General features: G+C 35.8%; 1 protein-coding gene across 1 annotated transcript; it reads left to right on the top strand.

The window, feature by feature from the left end:
- The first annotated feature begins 338 nt into the window (after positions 1-338).
- On the top strand, positions 339-2,090 carry LOC145165583 (uncharacterized). Its single transcript, XM_079084327.1, has 5 exons — positions 339-734; positions 951-1,028; positions 1,197-1,278; positions 1,422-1,564; positions 1,671-2,090. Exons 1-5 carry the CDS (start codon positions 462-464, stop codon positions 1,869-1,871), a joined length of 777 nt encoding a protein of 258 aa, XP_078940453.1. The 5' UTR covers positions 339-461; the 3' UTR covers positions 1,872-2,090.
- The last annotated feature ends 19,635 nt before the right edge of the window (positions 2,091-21,725 follow it).

The raw sequence follows: 21,725 nt of genomic DNA on the forward strand, positions 1-21,725 counted from the left end.
AATACCTCAAAATGACCAACAATCCAAAAAAATCGAGATTTGAACTAAAACATAAAAAAATTGCATACCAAAGGGACCATTTTTGAAGTTTTGTCTATTTATAATCCTAGATGCTATCTGAATTTGTTAAATTTGAATTTTGTCAAACTAATCACGACAGTGGTTGAAGTGCAACGCATACAACGTGTCAAAGTAATAACGGCAGTGTTTCAAGTCATGAAGATATTTTCCATGGAAGTGAAAACTGGGAATCTCAAGGTGGTGGCTCGTGAGTCGTTAACCCATTTTCTGTACATCGAATCATCACCAAATTGACAGGGCCACCCTAAATATGACAGTTACGTATCTGTCTTTACTCCATAAAATTCAATTGCTTTTGTCCCCCAATCCTCCGCGCTACGTTGAACGCTCTACAAAATAAAACCCTAATCAATTTCCTAACAATTTCAAGTTTTTCAATCATGAAACCTACTAGATTACTAACCACAAATCCCTCAAGATCAATTCTTTTCAGAACACCGCAATTGGGTTCAAATGTGAATTGGGTCTACGGCTGTTTCCGGCCTCCTGGTGTTACTTTTCCGGTGGCATGTATGGCCACTAGCTCCACACGCGATACCCATTTGCCGACTTCTCCGTCAAATATCACCGAGGTTTGTTCTTCCGGCACGTTTCATGCCTCACCGTCGCAGGGGAAGTCCGAGCGCTGGGGCTGGGAGGCCATCATAGAGAAGGTCGTCTTCTATTTTATAGTTATGCTATAATTTTGTTCTAAATTATCGATCCATTTTCTCTATCAACTTTGACAGAGAACTTTACACAAACAGATGATCCGCACCCCAGTTATGTTCATTAAACTTGACTGTGAAACTAATACACCTATAAAAGCATTTAATTCTATCCTGTTTTACTTATCGGGTGATTGTATTAAAAATCATACTTTGTTGTAGGTTATTTACAGTTGCCGCTTCTTCACTCTTTTAGCAGTTTCGGGATCTTTGATTGGATCAATCCTATGTTTCATAAAGGTATCCCACTTCACTCTGTACAATGAATAAATAGACTTCTTTTTCGCCAATTGAGTTTTTAGTAGGATCATAATCTATATAGGGTTTAATTTGATTTAGGGGAAAAACAGTGTAGCCTGATGAAATGAGTTTCTTTAATCGTTGTCTATTATTATATATGCTATCCAGGGTTGTGCATTTGTTGTCTCATCATTCCAAGAATACTTTGTGAATCATGGGAAAGGGATCTTCATGCTTGTGGATGCCATTGGTAAGTTCTTTACGCATGTGACACTTACGAAGATCATGGTTTTCTATAATATTGTTATCGATATGTTGTAATAGTATTCTTTAAATGAAAAGAGGTAATTACAGATTGGACATTTTATATTACTCTGGTTTTTTGTTTACCAGATTTGTATCTTCTGGGAACAGTCATGTTGGTTTTTGGCATGGGTCTCTATGAACTTTTTATCAGCAATCTTGATATTGCACAATCATCATCAGAGGAAATGCCTACACACAAATCTAATCTCTTCGGCTTATTTGTTCTAAAGGTTATTATTTTGCACTTATTAGACAGAACAAGTTGTACTGCATTGGACATGCACCCTACCATGTAACAAACGTAGTCTTACAGTTCTCTTTGTTGAAATGTTTCAGGAAAGGCCAAAATGGTTGGAAATAAAATCCGTTAACGCGCTCAAAACAAAGCTTGGGCATGTAATAGTGATGCTTTTGCTGATTGGGTTGTTTGAAAAGAGTAAGAAAGCAGCCATACTAACCCCAACAGACTTACTATGTTTCTCAGGCTGTGTGCTACTTTCTTCTTGTTGCTTGTATTTGCTTTCAAAGCTTCACTAGAAGACACGGGTGCACAAAGACTCGTAGCTCTTCGTGTGAGTTTGAAGTCTTTGTGAACGTAGGGTTTGTTTCTATGGCTTGAAGTACGTATCCAAATCACAATGTGGACATTGGCACCTAATCCTTTTTCGCTTATAAATGATGTACAGTAGTAGATCTTAAGAGTATAGACAATGTAGTACAAACCGTTTTCAATGAAATGTTGTATTGCGTTTGGCATATATTGAACTCACACTAGATTGATATGAAATGAAGAATGCAATATTTTATATTACCCAACAAGATAGTTTAATAACTAAAAAGTATAATAAGTTTTTTTCTAATAATAGCACAATAAAATATATTTTATTATTTATTAGTAGATAATACAACAGAATTAGAAAATACATGAGATATAATCAGTAAAATGAAATATTCACTACCTTTAATTGCATTTAACATTTTGAAATCCCAAAAATTTCTAAATTGTTTCCGCCCACTTAAGTTGTTTTATTTCGCAGTTCCGATATTGTTCTTAAAATTCAAGAATTGTTTTATAAGATGCCAATATATTTTACAATTTTGAAATAGAAAATTTTCAATTTTTTATCAATAATTTTTTATTTAATCTAAAAAAGGTATTTTGCAGTTCATAAGGCTTTCCACAAGTTACCAATTTTGTAACATCCCCCAAAAAATCACAATAAAATTTTTCATTTTTAAAGCCAGAGAAATCATTGTTTTCAGACAAAACCCCAAATCAAAACCAATCGTTTACAAAACATTGTTCTCAACCATATACAGAGTGTCCCAAATCAGTATCATCATAAATCTCCAAAATATATATCGTCGAAGTATGTGTACGATCATGCATTTGCTTTTCCACGATCATTTGAAGCACCTGACGAAGGAAAACGTAGATTACAAAACTATGCTCTAAGCGGAAAAACATTTAACAGTTTAATGATTAGGGTACATGCAACCTAAGGAGGATCTATGTCTTTCACATAAAGGCAACATACTATGAACTATGAAACTACAAAATTTTCCTAGTGAAAATCTAAATTCATAAGGAACAATACATACCTTGTTAATTGTTGTAGTAAACAATCAAGAATCCTTTCTTCAAAGCTTTAGGAAGCGAACACCACAAGTGTCGTGCATCTGATGGTTCACACTCAACCCTAGTAGCTAGAATACTTGAAGAGAGAGGGGAGGACATATGTAAGTTTCAGCCTAAGCTCTTAGAATCAAGTAGTAGCCGAATATTGAAGGTTAGGGTCCTTTTATAGTACAACTTGGAAACCCTAGATAACCCTAAATGAATAAAATAATATTTATTCAATATGGTAATTATCCAACTTCATATTTATCTGCAAAGAATATTCCAGATGCCTTGGAATACCCTAATTTCGTCCACCTCCTTCCAAGGAAAGTTCTGGACTCTTTCTTGTTCAACTATTGAATGATTTCACTTTAACCCTTGCACTTTTAATTAATACAACTAATCCCAAAAATTAATCTAATTAATTTATGATTAATTATTAATTAAATATTACTATTTCTAATTAATATATTATTTTCATAACATATCAATAAATTCATTTTGATTCCTAATTAATTTATTAATCACATAAGAATTTAATAAATCAGTCTCTCTCTCTAAAAGTCTTCCTATTCAATTACTAAGTTTGAGTGTAACCCAAAAGGACTTTGCTAATAATTCAAGATTATACTAATTTAGTTATTAGCTTAGACAACTAATCCAACAGTCTCCCACTTGGATAAGTCTAAAACTAAATTACTGATATATCTTCTAAATTAAACAACAAAGAATCCTTAGCAACTGTCGAACTCTGAAATAAACAAACATTGGTACGAGGATAAGTGATCCAATATTCCTCTGTTCTTCAAGATATTTTATAGACATGAGACATAGATTGGAATCAATCTCATTGTCCAAATTTTTTTTCCCGATTTCCTGATTTGTGATGACGATATAAGACTTTAAATTGAACACATCAACTGAGTCTTGGCTGGGCCCAACACTATAATTCAACACCAAATCACCGAGGAGCCCAAAGATATCGCTTTTCCCGTTAGGTCAAAAGGATCGAATAAACTTTGACTCATATGTTTGTATCATTTACTCATCAAATCATACATGACACTGCGTTTTATAACATCATGTGATTGATGCGTTTTCGCAACATCAATGCACAACCGACTAGTAAATTGCAACTCATATATATCTGTTTCAAGAATATAAGATATTATCGTCTCAGACTTACATGTGATGTAATCCATGAAGTAATTCACTGAGCGTGGGTTTATCCAATACTTAAATCTCCATTTCTAAGTTCTCATGAATGTCGTACCAATACAATTGTTATGTCTAACCACCTTAGACAATCTACAATCCAATTCACGTCAGTCTTAATTCACTACTTACTTCCCAAAGTATGAACGACTGTGGAATTTGTATAATTAAATTATTCGGGAAGTAAAACATGCAAAACGAAACACAAGAATAAATAATTGACAAAGGCAGTAATCAAACTTATAAATAATCTCTATTGTTTAATCACCAAAAGTCAATTACATTTATTTTGTTATAAGTTTCAAACTAATCATCTAACTACTAAAACTAATGTCGTCTCTGAATCCAATGCTTATATCATGTTGTCTATGCTTAATCCTACTCAGAGCCTTTGCGAGAGGAATTGCAGGATTATCTTCTGACGATACTCTCTTCACTATGAGATGACCTTCTTTTACTCTATGTCTGATGTAATGGTACTTTCTGTCGATATGTCTTGACTTGCCATGATCTCTCGGTTCTTTGGTTAAAGAAACCGCTCCTTCATTACCACATACAAGTTCCATTGGTTCTTTGTAACGCCCACGTTTCTTGGTAGGTATATCATATAAAATATGTATTTACGTCGGTCGACGATTGTAACCTTTTAAGAATAAGTGAAAGATAATTATTCGAGTATATGTTATATGCGTGAACATTTGATAAATATTATGTATATATAATATTTGTGTAAAAAAAGTTTTATTTTAAAAACTTAATAAATATGGCTAAAACAAACGTTAAAAATAAAACGATTATTTAAGATAAATAATCTTAACGAAAGTTGTAACGAACCTAAAATTACAAATTATATGATGTAAATACATTTAAGGGTGAACCCAAGTAGTGAAACGATAATTTTTCCGTTACACTCGTTTTTCGATAATAATTGATCGGGTACTTTTTACGATGTTAGTTATTGATTGTAAATTTGGACAAGAACGAATTAAATGATTTGGATAAGATTTTATTATAAAGGGTATATTGATTTTATTAATAAATAGTTAAGGGACTATAGTGTAACTTGAAGGATATATTGTGTTAATACAAGAATAACCGAGGGACCATAAATATAACTATAATTTGTAAATTGCAAACCAACTCGTACGTGTAAGAAATATAAATATAAGAAAGGTCATACATATTTTATAAATTAAAGATAACAACGTATTGTTTAAATATGTAATCGTATAATTTTAGATACACGTGTTTTGTTTTTCTATTTCCTCTTGTGATTAAAGTTATACGTGTCCACCAATGAACTTAATAGTCACCGTGAATTTGTACGGGTTGAAACGTGGCAAGTATATTTTGAAGAGTTGTGTCAAATTGTGGCAAGTATACGTGTCTTAAGAATAATGGATTAAGTTTTAGTATAAATAGGAGTATCTTGCGTTCACGGTTCAAACAAAAGTTTATAGAAATAGTGGAATAATACAATTCAAATAATTAGATATCGAGAAATCATTCTGCAAGTAAGACACATACACCCGTCATATTAGGTGAGTGCATAGTTACTTTCATATTACACATATATATGAAGTATTTTAATTGCTTAAATGCTATATGTGTTATTATCCGTGTTTACAATATTTGTGCTCAATATGACTTTACTTTGTTAAATTATATTTTAATAAAGCACTAATCTATTTATTTTATCGTACTTAAATCATATTGGGTAGTGAAGGGTCGTGAAAGGTGAAATAATAAAGGTGAGGTGTTGACAACTAAGGTACCGACATGTCATTGGTGAATTGTCATCTATCAGAGTATAGATGACGACCACAGACTATTCTAGATAGTCCAGTAGGAACACTAGTAGGCTCGTAACCTGTAGGTGTTAATGAACGGTGTGTTCATTCAATGTACTCTATCCCCCCATGGTTGCCTTATTGACATATATCGCTCAGGTATCCCCGGAGTGATACTGTCTACCCATTGCTATAAAGATCCTTTAGGATAGGTCCCTTGAGATCATCATTTTAGGGTCAAGGAGTGAAAATAACTGGAACGGGTAATCGGGTTATTTATTTGGTGTGGTGTGTTTATATTTAAAAAGATTTTAAATATTATTATTGTGGATTGAAAACCCTATGTGCTCACCAGGCTCCCAAGCCTGCCCCACTCAGTTTCTTTGTATCACATGTAGCAGCGTAAGAGCACATGTGTGATGAGTTTAAATCCGACGAGAGATTTAAAGGAGAATAGGCCATTAGAATAATAAACTGTTGCAAGGCCTATAATATTACGTTTATGCTTATGTTGTTGTATTAACCATGACATCCCAAGGTTTTTAAATATAAATAAAAATACATTTCCTCATAAATGCTTTGATAATGATATTGTCATGTTTTTGGGAACAAATTCCGCACTATTATTCTTTTGAAAAAAAAATACTCTGATTTAAATAAGCATGAACAAATCGGTCTTTTCTGACCGTAAAATTGGGGATGTCACAGTTGGTATCAGAGAATTAGTTTAAGCGAAATCGGAATTTTAAGAAATTTCTAGACGTAAACTTAGAATGCTAAGTGATGATTGTGAGATGAGTGCCTGATATATTCTAGACACGAGCACTAGCTTATTTTAGGAAAGATGCCTAAATTGCTTTTCTGTGCTAAATGATTAATGTGATAGCTATAAAGATGCCTTATATGCTATTATTTGATCGGATTTATGGTCTGTTGCCAACCGGATCTGGAAACTTTATGTGTTCACAATTCTAAATGTATAGAGTGACAAGGAGGATTAAACGTCAACCGTAAACAAATATCTAAATTCGCCTACTTTGGTGTATAGATCGACATGGTGAGAACTCGATGCGGAAACACTAATGGAAATGCTAATCAGCAGCCTGTGATTGAGCATGCACCGGAAGTAGCAGCTGCACCCGAGCCAATCACTATGGCAGGAGTACAAGCAATGATTCAAATAATGTTAGATCGCCAGATGGAAGAGACAAGGCGTCTACTTCAACAGAATAGGGATGAACATACTGTGCCAGTTGTGCAACCTGAACTGAATAAGGAATGGTCAGAAGAAGGAAATTATAGTAGAACCGTTAGTCAAGCCGAACCACAAGTGGTTAGGAGAAACAACCATGATGAAGGAATTGAAAAGAATGGATGTAAGTATAAAGACTTCACAAGTTGCAAACCGTCAACTTTTACTGGGAAAGAAGATCCAATCAGAGTTATGGACTGGATCTCTGAGATGGAGCCAGCTTTCATAACATGCGGTTGCAAGGGCAAACTACAAACCACTTATGTTGTGCGTCAGTTTAGGGGTGGGGCTGTTCGTTGGTGGAACACTTTGGGAAAGACCATAAGCCCCAATGAGCCACTACAAATGACATGAGCAGAATTCTTGGTACACTTCAAACAAAAGTTCTGCTTTGCCCAAAACATGCTAGAATTGGAGATCCAGTTTTTGACACTGAAAAAGGGCAACATGTCCATTAATGAGTATACCAGTGCCTTCACGGACAAGATGGAGTTTGCTCTGCACATCGTCCCTGACGAGCTAACAAAAATCGATAAGTATGCAAAGGGACTACCAAGGGAGTACACTATGCCAGTACGTCAGGAACCTACTCTTGAGGCGGCCATCTGGGCTGCCAAGTTAGTTGAAGAGATGATCAAGGGCAGAACCGTCGACAAAGCTGAAGTTGGTGAGAAGAGGAAGTTTGAGGGATCTTTTAGACCCAATAAGAAGAGTAGATTTTTGAAGTCCAATGACAAGAGATTTGGGGGCAATAACGAAGCTAAGTGGTGTGAGAAATGCAAGAAGAAGCACTTCGGGAAATGCAGTGGAGAGGTGACTTGCTACAAATGTGGCAAGACTGGTCACTATTCTAACAACTGCCCGCTTGTTCAAAGCGTGTGCTACAAGTGTAGGGAACCAGGGCATGTCCATATGAACTGCCCAAAGAAAAATAAACATGCAAAGACAAATGTGTCGCCAAAGCCAAAGGCGAGAGCATTCCAGATGACTCTGGAAGCAGCAAAGGATGAAGCAGATGTCGCTTCAGGTACATTTCTAGTAAATGAATTGCCTCCCTACATTTTGTTTGATTCTAGAGCCAACTACTCCTTTATTTCTCATAAATTTGGTAGAAGACTAGCTTTCCCTGTAGAAAGACTAGATAATGCTTTAATAGTCGAGGTTGCTAGTGGCAAGTTTCTACCTGTTAGTCATCGCGTGAAAAACATCATCATTGACTTGAATGGAAATAAGTTCCACAAGGAATTATTGCCTATTAAGTTAAACGGTTTCGACATAGTCTTAGGAATTGATTGGCTTAGTGTGAACGATGCTGAGATACTATGTAGAAAAAAATGGTGAAAGTAAACCCTCTTGGAAGAGAACCATTTATGGTGTACGGAGACAAACGTAGAGTGAATTCTAGAATCATCTCCACGATGAAAGCCAGAAAATGTCTGGCCAAGGGATGTACATCATATTTGGCATTCATAATCGATGCAAAGAAAGAGAAAAAGGAAATGCAAAGGATACCAGTGGTGTGTGACTATCCGGAAGTATTCCCAGATGATCTTCCTGGACTACCCTGTGATAGACAAGTAGAATTCTGTATCGACTTGTTGCCAGGAACCACATCAATAGCTAAACCGCCATACCGATTAGCACCAACGGAGATGAAGGAGCTTATGATGCAACTTCAAGAATTATTGGACAAAGGTTTCATTAGACCTAGTTCATCACCCTGGGGAGCTCCGGTGTTATTCATAAAGAAAAAGGACGGTAGTATGAGGATGTGCATAGATTACAGAGAACTGAACAAATCAACGATAAATAATAAATACCCATTGCCAAGGATTGATGACATGTTCGATCAACTTCAAGGTGCAAGCTACTTTTCGAAGATCGATCTTAGGTCAGGGTATCATCAGTTAAAGGTGAGAGAGCAAGATATTGAGAAGATCGCATTCAGAACAAGATACGGACACTATGAGTTCTTGGTTATGTCATTTGGACTAACCAATGCTCCAACAACATTTATGGATTTGATGAACAGGGTTTGTAAACCATTCCTCGATAAATTCGTGATAGTGTTCATTGATGATATTCTAATATACTCAAAGAGCCAACAGGAGCATGACAAACATTTGCGTGACATATTACAAGTTCTAAAGAAGGAGAAGTTATATGCAAAGTTCTCTAAATGTGATTTTTGGATCCGAGAGGTGCAATTCTTGGGTCATGTGATTAACCAAGAAGGCATAATGGTTGATCCAGCCAAGATTGAAGCAATAATGAAGTGGGAATGACCAAAAAGTCCCACTGAGATCCGTAGCTTTCTGGGATTAGCTGGATATTACAAAAGGTTTATCCAAGGCTTTTCCTCAATAGCTGCCCCATTGACAGCTTTGACTCATAAGGGAGCTACCTACACATGGAACGAGAAGCATGAAGAATCTTTTGTGAAGTTAAAGAAAAAGTTGTGTGAAGCACCAATTCTTTCCTTACTCGATGGAGTGAAAGACTTCACAGTTTATAGTGATGTATCTGGAGTTGGGCTAGGTTGTGTTCTGACCCAAAGAGATAAAGTGATAGCATATGCATCTCGACAATTGAAAGTCCACAAATTGAACTACCCCACTCATGATCTGGAGTTGGCAGCAACAGTCTTCGCGCTAAAGATATGGAGGCATTATCTTTATGGCATGAAGTGTAAAATTTTTACTGGTCATAAGAGTCTCCAGTATCTATTTAACCAAAAGGAGTTGAACATGAGACAAAGACGCTGGATAGAATTACTCAAGGATTACGACTGTGAAATACTTTACCACCCTGGTAAGGCAAATGTCGTAGCTGATGCGTTGAGTAGAAAGATAAACCTGGAAAGGAAAAGGCCAAGAGCGTTAAAGATTGAAATTATATCAACAATTATAGAAACTATCAAGAAGGCGCAAAATGATTCTTTGGAGAAAAATGACCAAAAAGAAGAACGTTTAGGCAAGACGTTGGTATTCGGTACAAATAGTCAAGGGTTGAAGGTATTCTAGGATAGGATTTGGGTACCTAAGATGGGAGGAATGAGAGATCTTATGATGGAAGAGACTCATAAGACCATGTACTCTATTCATCCAGGTAGTACCAAGATGTATAAGGATCTGAAACCTTACTACCGGTGGCTGACGATGAAGCTCGATGTCGCAAAGTATGCGGCTAAATGTGTGACATGTGCAAGAGTTAAAGCGGAACATCAAAAACCGTATGGTAATTTGGAACCTTTACCAGTACCCATGGGAAAATGGGAGGACATCACCATGGATTTTATGACTAAACTACCCAGAACGAAGGTAGTTCACGATATGATTTGGGTAATTATAGACCGATTCACGAAGAGTGCACATTTCATAGCAGCCAATGAGAAGTGGTCTATGGAAAAGCTTGCAAAGGTTTACGTGAAAGAGATAGTTAAAGCTCATGGTGTTCCCCTGAGGATTGTGTCAGATCGTGATAGCCGTTTCACCTCAAGATTTTGGAATATCTTACACGAAGAGATGGGTACAAAACTGTGTTTGAGTACAGCTTACCATCCCCAAACTGATGGTCAGAGCAAAAGGACGATTCAAATATTGGAGGATATGTTGCGAGCATGTACTTTGGAATTTCCAGGTAACTGGGATGAGCACTACCACTAGTGGAATTTTCCTACAACAATAGTTATCATTCAAGCATTAAGATGGCACCTTATCATGTGTTGTACGAACATAAGTGTCGTACGCCATCCTGTTGGCTTGAAGCTGGAGAAAAGCAGTTTATGGGTATTGAGATTGTCCATTAGACTGCTGATAAATTGAAGGTGATCAGAGACAGAATGTTAGCAGCTCAAAATCGTCAAAAGAGCTATGCAGATAAGAAGCGACGACCAATAACCTTCGAAGTTGGAGATTTGGTGTTGCTCAAAGTCTCTCCGTGGAAGGGACTTATCAGATTTGGAAAGCGAGGGAAGTTGAGTCCAAGGTTTATTGGACCGTTTAAAGTACTTCAGAAAGTTGGAAATCAAGCTTACAAGTTGAAATTGCCAGTTGAACTAGAAGGCATCCATAACACCTTTCATGTCTGTTATTTGAGGAAGTTTACGAGTGAAGTTCCCAATATGATTCCACTTTCAGAGTTAAGGATCGATGAAAACAAGAAGCTGATTGAGGAGCCCAAAGCAATTGTTGACCGCAAGAAGAAAAAGTTGTGACGTAAGATGGTCGAATTAGTGTTGGTGCGATGGAAACATACGAATGGGCCGAACTTCACTTGGGAGACAGAAAGTGACATGAGAGGTCAGTATCCACATATGTTTGATGATGCATGATTCCGGGACGGAATCATCCTAAGGGGGAGATAATTGTAACACCCACGTTTCTTGCTAGGTATATCCTATAAAATATGTATTTACGTCGGTCGACGATTGTAACCTTTTAAGAATAAGTGAATGATAATTATTCGAGTATATGTTATATGCGTGGACATTTGACATATATTATGTGTATATAATATTTGTGTAAAAGACGTTTTATTTTAAAAACTTAATAAATATGGCTAAAACAAACGTTAAAAATAAAAAGATTATTTAGGATAAATAATCTTAACGAAAGTTGTAACGAACCTAAAATTATATGATGTAAATAAATTTAAGGGTGAACCCAAGTATCGAAATGATAATTTTTCAGTTACACCCGTTTTTCGATAATAATTGATGGGGTACTTTTTACGACGTTAGTTATTGATTGTAAATTTGGATAAGAACGAATTAAATGATTTGGATAAGATTTTATTATAAAGGGTATAATGATTTTATTAATAAATAGTTAAGGGCCTATAGTGTAACTTGAAGGATATATTGTGTTAATACATGAATAACCGAGGGACCATAAATGTAACTATAATTTGTAAATTGCAAACCAACATACAGTAAGAAATATAAGAAAAGTCGTACATATTTTATTAATTAAATATAACACGTGTTGTTTAAATATGTAATCGTACAGTTTTAGGTACACGTGTTTTGTTTTTCTATTGCCTCTTGTAATTAGAGTTATATGTGTCCACCAATTAATTTAATAGTCACCATGAATTTGTACGGGTTGAAACGTGGCAAGTATATTTTGAAGAGTTGTGTCAAATTGTGGCAAGTATATGTGTCTTAAGAATAATGGATTAAGTTTTAGTATAAAATAGGAGTATCTTGCGTTCACGGTTCATACAAAAATTTATAGAAATAGTGGAATAATACAATTCAAATAATTAGATATCGAGAAATCATTCTGCAAGTAAGACACATACACCCGTCATATCAGGTGAGTGTATAGTTACTTTCAATTTACACATAGATATGAAGTATTTTAATTGCTTAAATGTTATATGTGTTATTATCTGTGTTTACAATATTTTTGTTTATTATGACTTTACGTTGTTAAATTATATTTAAATAAAGTACAAATCTATTTATTTTATCATACTTAAATCATATTGGGTAGTGAAGGGTCGTGAAAGGTGAAATAATAATGGTGGGGTGTTGACAACTAAGGTACCAATGCGCCATTGGTGAATTGTCATCTATCAGAGTATAGATGACGACCACAGACTATTCTAGACAGTCCACTGGGAACACTAACAGGCGCGCAACCTGTAGGTGTTAATGCACGGTGTGTTCATTCAGTGTACTCTATTCACCCCCATGGTTGCCTTATTGACATATATCGCTCAGGTATCCCCGGAGTGATATTGCCTGCCCGTTGCTATAAAGATCCTTTAGGATAGGTCTCTTGAGATCATCAGTTTAGGGTCAAGGAGTGAAAATAACAGGAATGGGTAATCGGATTATTTATTTCGTGTGGTGTGTTTATATTTAAAAAGATTTTAAATATTATTATTGTGGATTGAAAACCCTATGTGCTCACCAGGCTCCCAAGTCTGACCCACTCAGTTTCTTGGTATCACTGGTAGCGACATAAGAGCACATGTGTGATGAGTTTAAATCTAAGGCCTGTAATATTACGTTTATGCTTATGTTGTTGTATTGACCATGACATCCCAAGGTTTTTAAATATAAATAAAAATACATTTCCTCGGAAATGCTTTGATAATGATATTGTCATGTTTTTGGGAACAAATTCCGCACTATTATTCTTTTGAAAAGAAATACTCTGATTTAAATAAGCATGAACAAATCGGTATTTTCTGACCGTAAAATTGGGGATGTCACATTCTTGAATGGTTGGAACAACTCCAAGATCTCCGATGAAGTTCTTCAACCATGTTGCTTCCTTTGATGTTTCACTTGCTGCTATGTACTTTGATTCATAGTTAGAATCAGCCACTATGTCTTGCTTGTAACTTTTCCAAGTTTCTGCTCCTCCATTTAATGTAAACACCCAGCCACATTGAGAACGAAAGTTGTCTCTATCTGTTTGAAAGCTGGTGTCACTATACCCACTCACTCTGAATGTATCACTGCCTCCAAAGACTAGAATCATATCCTTTGTCCTTCGCAGGTACTTGGGAATATTCTTCACTGTTATCCAATGAGCTCTGCCAGGATTTCCCTGATAGCGACTGACCATGCTCAAAGCAAAGGACACATCAGGGTGAGTATATTTCATAGCAGACATGATCGATCCTATAGCCGAAGCATAAGGGACTTGAATCATATCAACTATCTCTTCATTCGTACTTGGGCTTTCAGTCTTACTCAATTTGGCATTTCTCTGAATAGGTACCTCTCCTTTCTTGGAATTTTTCATACTAAACCGTTTTAGTACCTTGTCCAAGTATGTACTTTGACTAAGTCCAATTAGTCTTCTCTTTCTATGTCTCAAAATTCTTATCCCGAGAATATAGGCAGCCTCTCCTAGATCCTTCATAGCGAAATACTTTCCAAGCCAAGATTTTACTTCTTTCAAGGTTGGAACGTCGTTTCATATAAGTAGTATGTCATTAACATACAATACTAGAAAAGTTACTATACTCCCATTAGCTTTAACATACACACATGAATCATCTTCACTTCTAGAAAAACCAAATTCTTAGACTTTTTCATGAAAGCGAAGATTCCAGCTGCGCGATGCTTGTTTCAATCCATAAATGGATTTCTCAAGCTTACACACTCTATTGGGAAACTTTGCATCAAAAAAACCCTCTATCTGACTCATGTAAACATCCTCAGCCAACTTTCCATTGAGGAAAGCAGTTTTGACATCCATCTGCCAGATTTCATAGTCATGAAAGGAAGCTATAGCGAGCATTATCCTAATTGATTTTATCTTAGCCACTGGTGAGAAGGTCTCATCATAGTCAATCCGTGGGTTTGAGTAAATTCCTTCGCAAGCAGTCGTGCCTTGAATGTGTGCATGTTTCCATGCATGTCTATCTTCTTTTTGAAGATCCATTTGCAACCAACTATCTTTCGACCATCTTCTTGATCAACCAGATTCCAAACTTGGTTATCATATATGGACTTGATCTCGCTGTCCATTGCCTCTTTCCACTTGGCTGCCTCAGGGCCTGCCATTGCTTCCTTGTAGTTAGTTGGCTCATCCAAATTTACCAGTGTTTGATCTCTGATAAACATATCACCTTCTGCAATTATATGGAAACCATAAATCTGAGGTGGCATGCTAACTCTACTGGAACGACGAAGACGTAATGAATTGTAAATTGGCTGAACTGAAATTTCTTGCTCTGGTTGAGTGCTAGTGTTTTCTAAGGTTCCTTCATTGGTTGACTTTTGAATCTCTTCAAGGTCAATTATGCTCCCATTGTCCTCTTTGCATATGAGCTCTCTATCGCGAAAGACTCCTCTTCGTGCTACAAAGACCACGTTCTCACTAGGCCTGTAGAGCAAATATCCAAAGGACTTTTGTGGGTAACCAATGAAAATACATCTCTCACTTCTAGGTTCTAACTTGTCATGAGTCTCTCGTCTAACGAAAGCTTCACAACCCCAGACTTTTATACATGCTAACGAGGGAACTTCCCTGTCCACATTTTGTGAGGTGTTTTGGCAATCTTTTTAGTAGGGTGGCTCGAATCATCATGAAACGAACCATGTCCAACAATGTCCGATTGCGCCTCTCAGCCACACCATTAAGTTGTAGTTATCCTAGGAGGAGTCAATTGTGAAACTATTCCACATTCCTTGTGTAACATCCCAAAAATTTCAACAAATTTAAACCTTTCAAAACAATCCATTTACCAATAAAAGTGTTTACAAAATCATTGTTTCCAAAACATTATTTAAAATCAGAGTCTCCCAAGATCCACTCAGTCGTAAAACCAAGGATGTGTACGGTCACACCTTCGCCTTGCCATGGTCCTTCGAGGTACCTGAAACCATAAACCAAAACTATAAGCACAAATCTTAGTGATTTTCCCCCAAAATACCACCACACAAACAAATCACATGCACAAACACTCACGTCTGGCCTAATCAGCCTCGGGCTGGAATACCGGGCATGTCTACGATGGTCCCAATCATCCTCATGATGGAATACCCTCGTATCATTAGCATGTTTGGTCCAATCAACCCTCAGGTTGGAATACCAAAACATGTCGGGTCTAATCAACCATCGGGTTGGAATACCCCCGTCTTGTTGACTGATACACGAAGCAGTCCAGTCTCACTATATACCATAACATGCATGTCGGATCCAATCAACCATCAGGTTGGAATAAACCAGGACCAGTCGACCTCCGGGTCCAGTCATCGATCGGGATGGAATACCCCAGGTTGGAATGCCAATATATATAATGGGTCCAGTCATCCTCGGGAAGGAATGCCCTCGAACCCAATCAAGCATCGGGCTGGAATGCCCCCGGTCTGTTGGCTCACACACATAGCAGTAAAGCCTCAACCACCAACAAATATGTGCCCATATATCAGATAAACATATAAACAATCTACAGACAGTCAGACAGATCCACAGATCATTAAGAATAACATCATCCTATATACTAGAATACTGATCTAACAGATCACTACAACAGAATAACATACTATCACATAACGAGATATCAAATCCAAAGGGCCGGCCTTGGTTCCTTCGACCCATAAGTACAGTGAGGAAGACTCACCTCAAACAGCCGAATATCTCAGATAAAAGCTCGGACTGCTCATGATTTTATTCAATTTCAGATAGTCCGAGTGGAGCAGTGATTTGGGAGCAATTGGATGCACGTTTGGAGCTTAAAATGGAGCTTGGAACTTATGGAGTATGTTGAGGAATGCTTGCAAGATGCTTTGGTCAAGAAACATTCGATCGAATTGATCACACGAAGATAGAATCTGCAATTTAAAGTTAAAGGATATTGTTGGCAGCTTTGACCCACTGTCAGTATTTTGACCATATCTCATGAACCGTAACTCCGATTAACGTGATTCAAAATGATCTGAAAAGTAGACGAAATTTCAGACGCCTTAGGAAAAACATGCGATCGCAGATCTGGTCCATGCGATCACATGGAGCCTTTATGAGATCGCAGCTTTGGTCGCAACTTGGATTCGACGTTTTTTAGTGCCAAAAGTTCATCTGGAAGTGAAAACTCAAAACATGCGATCACAACTTCCCTCTATGCGATCGCAGGTATCCCAAAAACTGCCAAAATAGCATCCTACATTAAAAAGGCCTGTGACTCGTTTTCTCAAAACATGCGATCGCAACTTTGAAACGTGCGATTGCATGCACGTTGTTGTTGATGTTGGACGTATAAATAGACCCAGAGGTGCCAGACAATGAAAATAAGATATTGGAGGCGTTTCTTCTCTGATTTCAAGGATTTTTGAAGATCGGAAGGTTGTGGATCATGTCCTTCAAGTAGATTAGTAATATTAGTTGTTTGATGTCTCTTTTCATTTGTTTTTATCAGATTTTAGCCATGTCTGGCTAAAACCTTAGTTTTCAATTCTGCAAAGACAAGTACTTTTCATGTGATTGCTCATTAGATCTGGTTTTTGATTTTTGTTTCTATCTAGATTCTTCAGTTTTGTTCTTAATGAATGTTTGGTTTTAAATTCTTGTTAGTCTGATCACCTAATTAGGGTTTAATCATTCCTGTTAATCAGTCAATAGAATCTGTAATTGTTCTAATTAACTGGTAATAAGTAACAAGTAATAAATCGGTTCCGTGTTTGGGATTTGACTTTATTATCAATTGAAAAATCATATCTTTATGCTTCCGAGCTTGTGAGAAGTATTGGGTATTGCTGGGAATTTTACAAAGAACTTAATGCAACTTTTCTGATCTTAATTAAGAGCTTGTTTAATTGAACAATAAAAAGTTAGGGTTAATTCAAAGAGCTTTTTTGATTAACTAGTTTAGGTAAAAGAGATTATACCAGATCTTGTTAGTTTTTCTCAGTACCAACTTAGATAGAACACATCTCAAATAATCAGATCTCGGTTAGTTGCATGATTAGGAAAGTCGCAGCAGAACTGAAACCGTTTTTATTGTTGATTTTCGTTTAGTTTAATATCACTGCATTTTTAGTTTTTAGTTTTTAATTAAAACCCCCTTTTATATTTTTTGTTTCTTGAATACATTGTGCCTGATGCAAAAAGGAATTGAACATTTGGCTGTGTCCCTGAGGATTCGACCCTGCTTCCCTATGCTATATTTTTAGTGCAACCAGCAGTGATAATTTATTTGCTTCATACGCGCGCGGCAGCGTATTAACAGATGACAATATTCCTTAATATTTAACCCATAATAAAACAATTAAGGCTAGGTACCAAAATAACAATTCACAACTAAAAAGAGGGATGCCGTAATCTTATTGCGAATTTATGAATGTAGGTAAAAGCTATTTACTAATTTCGAACTTTGAAATTCCTATATATTTTAAGATTCATTGAATCTATCAATGGCATGTTTAATCTTAGATTATGCTCTACTATTTGTGACTAGGATACCGAGGATTACAAACAAGATGTGAATAAGCATATAAATATGCTTGGCACTCTCAATGTCATTTATCATCTCAATTTAATGTATCGGTTAACCACACACGCTCCATTAATCAACGATAAATTTCGAGATGCCCATTATTACTCTTTATAGTCACTATTAGTGTGTCGTTAACCACACACGCTCCAATAACTACTATAAAGCATAATGTGCTATTTTATGGATTAACATACTTTTCACATTTTTCTAAAGTAACTAAGAATGAAATTTTATAAAATAGTTTAGTTACTTAATAGCATTATACTTTTAATGAAATTAATGTCCTATCAGATCCATTCTGCTATCGACCCACCACCAAACAAGAGAACGATGGGTAAGAATGGATACCCAATGACAATCATTTTATAGGCCGCTTCCTTAAACTCCCCTTATAGTTCGGCTTCGTGAATGAGGCATAATAGCGATCCGACTGACTTAGTCTTATACATATAGTATTTAACTTTTTAATGTTATATATATAAGATGTATTTTAAAACATTTTCTAAAATACTAGGTTTATTAAAATTTTCGAAATTATAGAATTAATTTAATTTAAATAAACCAATCAATATTTGATATTAATTATTAGAATCAATAAATATCTAAATTAATTATTTACACACTTAAAGAATTAATCATATTAATCAATAAAATAATTAATCAAGTCAAAGATCTATCTCCTAACTTATAGGATTTTATTTTATCATCAAATATTCAACAAATTAGGATTTCACATATATTTAAAGCATATAATTACCAAATAAAAGCATCCAAAACAGATTAGGCTGAAAAACTTGAAATTTTCGATCTGTTCATATCTCACGTCGTGAGCATCAATGCTCACGTCGTTAGATGCAAAAATCGAAAAATTTTGTTTGTTCAATTCACTAATGTGCAATTAGATAAAAGAATGTCATATGCTCTGATACTACTGAAGGAAAACGTAGATTACAAAACTATACTCTAAGTGGAAAAACATTTAACAGTTAAATGATTAGGGCACATGCAACCTAAGGAGGATCTATGTTTTTCACATAAAGGCGACATACTATGAACTATCAAACTACAAAATTTTCCTAATGAAATCTGAATTCGTAAGGAAGAATACATACCTTGTTAATTGTTGTAGTAAACAATCAAGAATCATTTCTTCAAAGCTTTAGGAAGGAAGCACCACAAGTGACGTGCCTCTGATGGTTCACACCCAACCCTAGTAGCTAGAATACTTGAAGAGAGAGGAGAGGAGATATATAACTTTCGGCCTAAGCTCTTAGAATCAAGTGGTATCCAAAAATTAAAGGCTAGGAATCCTTTTATAGTGCAACTTGGAAACCCTAGATAACCCTAAATGAATAAAATAATATTTATTCAATCTGGTAATTATCCAGCTTCCTATTTATCTGCAAGGAATATTCCAAATGCCATGGAATACCCTAATTTCGTCCACCTCCTTCCAAGGAAGTTTCTGGACTCTTTCTTGTTCAACTATTGAACAATTGTACTTTAACCCTTGCACTTTTAATTAATACAATTAATCCCAAAAAGTAATCTAATTAATTTCTGATTAATTATTAATGAAATATTACTATTTCTAATTAATATATTATTTTAGTAACATATCAATAAATTTATTTTGATTTCTAAATAACTTATTAATAAAATAATAAATTAATAAATCGGTATCTCTCTCTAAAAGTCATCCTATTCAATTACTAGGTTTGAGGGCAACTCAAAAGGACTTTGCTAATAATTCAAGATTATACTAATTTAATTATTGGCTTAGATACCTAATCCAACACCTGAAACATAAGCTTAAACCGTAAGCATGAAGCTTAGTGAGTTCTCCCAAGGTACCACCACATAAACATATAACAACATGCATACTAGGTCCACAACTAACAGGCTGGATTACCCCTGAGTCCACAACATGAGTTTGGCTTGCATCCTGGCCACAGATCATGTCTGGCTTACTCCCGAGCCCACAACATAAATCTGGCATGCCTTTCGTTTCCACATCTTATGTCTGACTTGCTCTTGATCCCACAACATAAGTCTGGCTTGCCTTTCCGACCCACAGCTTATGTCTGACTTGCTCCCAGGTTTGTTGGCTTCTGCACAAAGCAATGTTGCCTCAACCCAACCACACTAATTTGACATATGAAATAGATAAACATATGACCAGCAAACAGATAATCATATAGATCTACAGATCCCTACCGCATAACAACATGCTATATACCAGGATACAGATCTAACAGATTACTATAGCATAGCAACATCCTATATACCATGATACATAACCTATTGAGCCGACATTGGTGCCTTCGACCCACAAGTACAGTAAGGAAAACTCACTTTTCAGTCTGAAAATATAGCTGAACAGGACACTTCTGTTGGATTAGGTGTCTAAGCTCATAATTATATTTGGTATGTAGTTGAATTGATAGTAGCATAGTTCTTTTGGGTTACCTTCATACTGGCAACTAGACAGGATGATTAATGACGAAGAGGATAATATATTAATTTGGTTAAAAAATTGAAATAAATGATTTATTAATATATTATGGAAATTATATATTAATTAGAAATCATATTATTAGTTAATATTTAATCAGAAATTAATTTGGAATTAATTTTGGGATTAAAGAAATTAATTAATTGTGCAGGGGCTGTTTTGCAATTAATTAATAGTTGTGGATTGGGCTCTTGGATTCCCTTGGAAAGGCTTGGCCAAAAATCCTTGGAAGGATCTAGAGATTTTCATCCAAGGCCTTAAGAAAAAGGAATCCATGGGCTGCTTAGGCCTTAAGCTAAGGGATTAGGCTTTCCTTATCTTAACCCTAGCTTTAGCTCTAAGCAATCTCAACTATAAATAGAGCCTTACCCCTAAGCAATTTCGGCCATCCCTTAGAAACATTGAAGAGCTGAAATTTTGAGCAATTACCTCCTCTATCCTATCTCTCATAATCATCCTCTTGCCTTAGAGTGTTTGTGAGCCATTAGAGGTACTACACTTATGGTACTTGTTCTCAAAGTCAAGATCTTCAAAGGAATCATTGTTATTACTACATAACAATAATGGTATGTATCTAAACCCTAGTTTTATGTTAATTTTGAAAATTGTACATGCCTCCTAGGGTTTCTAGTTTTTGTGTTCAATGCTTGTATGTCTAATAGTGAAAACATAGATCTTTCAATTAGGGTTGCATGCACACATAAGATTGTTTGCGATGTATAAAACCCATTAGTGATATCAGAGCATATGGTTTTTGTTTTCAATTAGGTTTGGTATAATTGATTGAACTGGACAAAATTAGGGTTTATTGTTATTAAACCCTAGGGCCTATTATTTTCACAAATTAGGGTTTAAGAACCCTGTTTTTCGAAAATTCTGAAGGGTTTTCAAACCCTTTCCTTTGGCCATCTTGGAGTCGAAGTCTAGGGTTTCTTAACCCTAGGGTTTTAGAATATTAGGCAAGGTTGAAAGCCTTGCCTTCCACTCCAAGTAGAAAATTTCAAAATCTAAGGGATAAGTAAGTAGGTTGTTATTT

The sequence above is a fragment of the Lactuca virosa genome, chromosome 3 (genome assembly GCF_052849685.1).
Source record: "Lactuca virosa cultivar CGN04683 chromosome 3, Lactuca_virosa_CGN04683_v6, whole genome shotgun sequence".
Taxonomy (NCBI): Eukaryota; Viridiplantae; Streptophyta; class Magnoliopsida; order Asterales; family Asteraceae; genus Lactuca; species Lactuca virosa.